This window comes from Rhizophagus irregularis, chromosome 11, assembly GCF_026210795.1.
Source record: "Rhizophagus irregularis chromosome 11, complete sequence".
NCBI classification, from domain to species: Eukaryota; Fungi; Glomeromycota; class Glomeromycetes; order Glomerales; family Glomeraceae; genus Rhizophagus; species Rhizophagus irregularis.
Window position 1 is genome coordinate 223487 of NC_089439.1, and position 7530 is coordinate 231016.

Below are 7530 nucleotides of genomic sequence, written 5' to 3' on the forward strand. Positions count from 1 at the left end.
GAATGGATTTTATGAATTGTAAACGCTAATCGGATTGGAGGAATTTTTTGGAATTTGGATTTGGGAGAGAGGTATTAAAATGCGTGAACGGATGAGGATCACTGTTCAAGGTCGATTACGCTTTCAAGATTCAGATTTTGGAAGGCTTCTTCCCTCGGTTTTTTTGGACTATTTGATTTCTGTATAACGTTCAGAACTGCCATTTTCTTATGGCTAGGCGCAGGATTATTCCGGTTACGAAGCAAAAAAGAAGAAAATTAAATAAAATCGTTTTTTTACTGTAAAGTTCCGAATTATTTTTCGAAACTTATCTGGATTCTCGAAGCTTATTTCCTACAAAAAAGGAAATCTAAAAAATTTTTTTCTAAAAGCTTTGAATTCATTTTTTCAAAACTTACAATATTTGGGTTTTCGGTTTCAAGTTGAAGCCGATTTCTTAGAAAAGAAAAAAAAAAAGGTCAGAAATGATTTCTTTTAATAGTTTAGAATTCATTCTTTCTAAACTTACCGTTACCTGAGATAAAAAAAAATTTTTTAAATCATAACTTGGAAATCCAGCGCTCATTTCGGAGCTGTTTCTTTACAAAGGAGGATTTGGTAAAATATACTCAGCTGAATGGTCTGTTCCTTTCTTTTAAAATTATTTCAATATTACGGTATGAAAATTCTTTTTATGTTTTTGTTCAAAAGAAAAGTAAATTGATAAGTAAAAGAGATGATAAAAAAATTAAGAATTTCCGGTTAAAGGAAAATGTTTTTTAAAAAAAAAAAATTTCGGGCGTTGGCACATTAAAAAAGGATAAAAATTAGTAATAAAAAAAAAGAAAAAATCGAATCGTTTTTTAAACGTTTCTTTAATTATTAAGAAATTTATAGAGGGAAGATTTAGGGAGAGAAAGGATGAAGGATAAGGAAGGCATAGGACGAGGGAAAAGGAAAGTACGAAGGGAAGGGCGTAGACTAATTTAATATAAATAGCGAAAGGTTTCGAAATAAACTTTAGCCGAAATTTATTGCAGTAAAGCCATAAAATTCCACATGACCAAATTTATATACATTTCAAATACTGAGAATTGCAAAATATATAATTTAAGAAATACTGTACAATCAAATGTAACAGTCATAATTTTGCTATATTTTTTGCATATATCCATAATAAATGTTTTATTAGTATATAATAGAAATATTCCAAAAATATGTTATTTATATACTGTATATTACAAAAATATTCGTTAAATCATTAGTAATTTGGAAATATCATAAAGCTATTCAGCAAAGCCGGTACTCCCTCAGGATAATTATCAACCTTCTGAGGTTCTACCAAATTATGTCGAAAAGTTGGCAAGACCGATTCCCATGCCATCTATTGCTATTACGAATTTGCCTTAGTACAAAATAAAAAAAGTTGTACATATTCAATCTACGTAGAAACAATATAGCAAATACTAATGTTTTTTTTTAAAAAAATAAATACGGTTCATTAATGCACCTCGCACCTCTTCATATTCTTTGAGGATATTGTAGAATTTTTCATGAACTTATAATTTCAATGTGAGCTATAATATTATAAATAATTTAACTATTCCAAAAATTATTTCTTAATTTATCGATATCATTAAATAAACCTTGGATATCACCGTCAAATGGATATCCCGTACATTTAACTTTGTTTGCTGTAAGAATTAATCTACAAAAGGTATTACGATTTTTTTCGTTATTAATAATTGATTCATCTCGCAAAACTGCTTCTTTCTCATCAATCATGACATCTAGATTTTGTCCCAAAGATTCTTCTAATTCTGCGATTTTGATGCGATGAAGATTTTTAATCTGAACAATTATTAAATCCCATTCTTCTGGAGCGACAGATTCCATGTCTTCTCTAAGATAACATGCTCGTCGATGATACCGCTTGTATTGTGATAAGCTTTCTTTTCCGGTTACTTCACGACATACGATATGAATTAAACAAGACTTTGACAAAGACCTGAGAAAATTGACTCCAAGAGAAGAAAAATTATGAAAAGTTTTTCTTAGTTCAATTAATTGATAGAAATTTGCTAATATACAGGTTGCGACATCTTTTATATTAGGTGCATCTACAGTCACTTTCATTAGTGAACTAAGATCTTTAATAGTTAACTTTTTTTCGTCGTCCAATAGTAGAATATTTCCTTGTATGACTTCTTTATAATCCATTCCAGAAAGATTAGATATTAGACGGGTAGTTATAGGATTCTTAGGTAAATTTTTGTCAACAGCACTATCATCACAAAATAAACAAAGTTTGTAACCCTTTGCCCAAAGAGTGACATGGTCAGATAATTCGCAATTTAGTTTCCGTCGTATATCATTAGATTCGATATTTATTGTTATTACTTGAGGCTTTCCAGAGTGTGGAATAAATATTCCTTGATATGATCCAGTTTCATGATGTTGCGAATTATAATTCTGTGAAAATTCCATTAAAAAATTACGTGAATTGAGAAAGAGTGTACGTGCTATTGAAAAATGGAGAAAGGCGTTTTATGTGAAAAATTATTTTGTCGTACACTGTCGTACATTAAATCATCGCACATATGTATCGGCTGTATCGGCTGTATCGGCCAAAAATTTCTCCAAAATTGTGATAACTTAGTACGAATTTGTCTAAGTTCAGCGTGGATTACTATGGTATGACGTTTACCTTACGAAATGGCCAGCATTACAACATTCGGCTGAAATTAAGTATGGTGTATCATGTGACATATATCGTGTGACGAATAGTTTGTCATCAGATAAATTCGCGTATATATTTCTCAATTCTCGAATTTATATATAGTACTGAAAGTGATGGTTAACGAAAGTGATGATTAGCCCAGCAATACTAGATTAGAATTATTACGAATAATATTAGAATTTCGATAATTAAATCTAACACTATAGTTTACCTTATTCCGAACTTAACTGAGTTTTTACCGAATGTACGACTGGTCCCGTAGTATATTATGTAATCAGCTGTAGGCACGACATAATCTAATTCCGAACAATTTACTGTAGTAACACCACCAATTTTATAATTAAAATTTCACCCCACGTGACCGGTGACAGTTAAGGGGTTGTGAAAAAAATAATTTTGGAAGGCAAAAAAACGGTGATGAATATTATTAGGTCACGTGGGGTGAAAAATTTAGTGGTGTTACTGGGGCCGAACAAACGGCTGCACGTGACTTCTTTTATTCTGGCCGGAATTATAAATTTGGCCGGAATTAAACCTAAAGAAAACCAACCGTCTTGATTAGATAAATTTATTTATGATCTTTTGGAGATACTAGCGTAAAAAGAAAAGCGAATTTGTTGTTAACTGGCTAATGTGATTTAACATATTTCCAAATACATTATTTACTGACCAACGCGGTATTTGATAAAAATTTTCATAAAATATAAACATTTTTAAATGTTAGTGATAATGATAAATTTCTTTAATAATAAGATTTTGAACCTGAAAAATACATAAAAAGATCATATTTGGATTTACTTAAATTACTTTCCATCTGAGTTTTATAAATGACTAGAAAGCTACGAAAAAGATTATAATTTTCTTTGCATTATCTTGAATTAAGCGTATGTATATATTATAAATTCCTGATTCGAAAATTAGAGGAAAAGTGAAAGAGAAGAATTAATTCAAGATTACTTCTAAGCAAATAGTAATAGATAACTAATTTTTGAAATTTTACAGACTTTTTTTTTAAAAAATACTTTAGATTTTCTTTACATTTAAAGTATTGTTAGGCATTATACTAGAAACTAGTTTAAAGAATTACAGTTATTTTGTATATATCTAAAGATACACCACTACAGAGAAATTATAGTAAGGCTTCTGCATAACAAAGTGAGATTCTTAAAGTACTATGCGTATCATTGATAGCACAGATTATGTTGAAGAAAGTTCTTTTGCACACATTTTGGATTGAATTAAGAAGTTACAATATATAAATATATTAATGTATATCTAACTGTGGTACTCTATTTATGTGACCTTAGAATAATGTGTTTTTTATACCGAGTAATAACACTGTAATAACACATATATGATAAATTACATCCATCATACTATTGTAGGTAATTAATGTAATTAAATTTGTGAACATGGCAAAATCCTATCATGTATTACTTATCGTCACTATAAAATTTGCGTGAGATTTATTTTAATAATGAATAGTTGTTAAAATTTATGGATCATGCATAGTACTTTAATTAAAAGATTTCGCACTTTACTGCCACCTACCTGTCAACAATAATACGTTTGCTTGTTTATTCAATTATTAATTTCAAATTGAAAGAGTTTCCCCCCTTTTATTATTCATTTATAATTGCTTTTATCGTAAATTAAGCAATATCTGTATTGGTATAATATTTTATCGGGTTGTATCTGACATGTTTTATTTCTTACTGTTCGAAGAGTTAGCAAATCTACAAATATCTGAAAAATTATGTTTTCAGGTTAAATTTACGTAATTTCTGTAAATTTCAGAAAGCTTTATATTTTCAAAGTGAGACTCGCCTTTCTTTAATTCATATGTAGGGATGCCAACGGTCGGTTTCGGTTTTAAAACCGCGGTTTTCAGCTGAAACCGAACTGACCGCAAAACCGACTGATAAAACCGAATTACAAAACCGATCGCAAAATTACTGCAAAATTGAATGAACTAATGTTAGAAGTGTTAATTATAATTTTATTTGATAATATTCCTTAAAATTATAATTTTTTTTATCTCTAATAAAATATAAAATCTTGTATTTGCGTAATAATAATGTCAATTTTGCGATTTTTTTCAGTGGAACGAAAAATCACGTGATCGACGCGTAAAAAATATTTCAAAAATAACAGATAAGAATACTATATATATAAATAAACACCAAAATCATAATTTTTAATAATATTCTCAATATAATTAATGAAAGAAACATTTTTTTCTTTTGGAATATATGATTAACTGATCAGTTTTTTTGTCGGTTTTTTTATATATAAAACCGACGGTTAACCGGTCAGTCTTGGACTGAAACTGAACCGTAACCGAACTGATAAAAACCGGTTATAATCGGTTATAACCGAACTTTTGGCATCCCTATTCATATGTAACGGTTAAATGCAATAGCGCTTAACTTCATATTTATTAATTTTTTTTAAAAAAAACGATAAAATAAAAAGGTTTCAAAAGCAAATAAAAAAATGTAATTATAAATATTAACTTTCAGTGAGATAGGAGTTACGCCATATGCAAAATCGAATTTCAGAGTATATATCGGTTCAATTAATTATTGGTGAATTTTGGTTATGATAATAATTATCATAATCAAATGACATTTGCTTTAATATAATCATTGGAGATGATTAACAAAAGTAGATTTCTTTGTGTTTTAATTACCTTTTTACGAGCTAGGAGTACAGTCAACTCTTCTTATAACGAATTTTGATATAACGAATTTTACAATATAACGGATCTTCAGTATGGTACAGATTTTAACATATGAAAAAAATCTCATTATACCGAATTTTACTAATTAAATGCTGTATACCGTTTAACGAAGTAAATTTTATAAACCGTATATGAAAAATGCCCCTTTTAATAACGAATTTTCTTTTATAACGAATTTTTTTTCAATATAACGAAGATATTTTGTGTAACTTGCGTTTTTGCATTATAAGATACAATTATTATACGACAATATACCATAATATACAAAAATTTTCCGGGTTATACCAGATTTTCCCATCATATTAACGAATATTCCTATAACGAAGGCCTGATCAGCCAGGACGCCAACTTCGTTATATTAAGAGTTGACTGTAATTGGCTAATGTGACATGCGGATCCGGTTAGATCCTATAATAACTAATAATATTTTATAAAATTGCTCAATAATAATGTCAAAAAATATTTTCATTATATGAAAAGCACCGATCAACGTGTGGTCTAATAAACAATGTGAATCATTATTTAGTAATCATAATGGTTACGGATAAGATGCACGTATTAAAGTTATATCGATAACTATATGACGATAAAAGAGTCCCAATTAGGGAAGAGATCGATAAGGAGTGCATATGCTTAAAAAAAAAGGTTAAGTCCTTCTAAATGAATAACGAAATTTTCACGAAACAAAGAAAAAAAAATGATGAGGTCTTATGATCATTTGTGCATCAGTGACACGACTTGAATTTTAAATTGTAAGCATTTACGCGATATATATATACAGAGTACTATATATATCAGCTGAATTTAATACTTAATACACGTGTAGAGAAAAATGTTACGTTACATTCTATGGCAGTTTCATTTACAATAATCTGCTTTGAAAATTTTAAATAATTTTACAAATAATATAATCTAGAATACTTTTTCCTTTCTTTAAATAACTTCATTAATGATCGAATCCGGCTATCGTGTAAAAAAAAAGATCGACATTGCAGAAAAAGTCGTCATAACGTTCAATAGCTTCTACCTCCAAATTCTGAGATTTTGTAATTTGTAATCTTATTAATAATATGATCGTCGCTTGATACTCTCAAATCGGTCTTCAAATGAGAACAATGTCTCATTTTTGACAAAGAACTATTTTTCATTGTCTTAGTGAACCCAAGAAAATAATTCTCTGAGTAACGAATATACTTATTGGGGAAATATCGGAGTAAAAAAAAAAATAATAGGTAGCAAAATTTACCCATGAAGTCATGACAAGCTAAGGCGATTTGCTGCCAACATGTTCTTTGATGATTATTACTAATTTTTAATAATTTGGCTGAAACTTATATAAAATTCGGGCAATTTTTTAAGTCAACCTTGCTGGAATTAAACGTCGATCAATTTTTTTTGACAAACTTACGTACTATCACATGTGATCACATGCGATTATAAGCAGGGACTACATTAAAGTAAAATTTTCTCACATCACTGATTATATAATTGATTAAGTACATTATCCGAATATATAATATATTGTATACTATTAGGATTTGTGTGTAAAGATTTTTTTTTTAAATTATTATATATAATATTCTTTATATTGCGTATGTTGCAACTCATTGAACTTGAACGAATTTTTAATTTTAAAAGAAAAATTCGCAATCAATTTAGCCAATCTAAATATACTAGAAAAGCTATATATTGTGTTATGTGTATACGTACGTATACATTATTCACATTATTCACATTATTCACTTAAGCAATCGCGCAAAATCCATGTAAGCGTGTTAACGGACAATCAACAATAAATTGTGGCCATGCATAGAAGCTTTGCATATAATATTAAATACCATGAAGTTACCACGGAGTTATCATGCAGATACGGGTCTTATCGGAAACCAATAGCACGGTAATAATATATTATCGGATTATATATTTTGTTTACTTAAATATAGGGAAATTTCTTATAAAAGGCTCTGAAACTCCCCTTGGTATGTTTGTATAAGTTTTAAGACACCATAAGCTATTTCGATCATCTCTGTTAAGTTTTCTTTTCCTTAATTTTAACGTTAAGGAAAAG

At 28.8% G+C, this 7530-nt stretch overlaps 1 protein-coding gene across 1 annotated transcript; it reads right to left on the reverse strand.

Annotated features, from left to right (window-relative positions):
- Nucleotides 1-2498, reverse strand: OCT59_002620 (uncharacterized protein). Its single transcript, XM_025316923.2, has one exon. It carries the CDS (start codon nt 2464-2466, stop codon nt 1576-1578), a length of 891 nt encoding a protein of 296 aa, XP_025179436.2. The 5' UTR covers nt 2467-2498; the 3' UTR covers nt 1-1575.
- Between the last annotated feature and the right edge of the window lie 5032 nt (nt 2499-7530).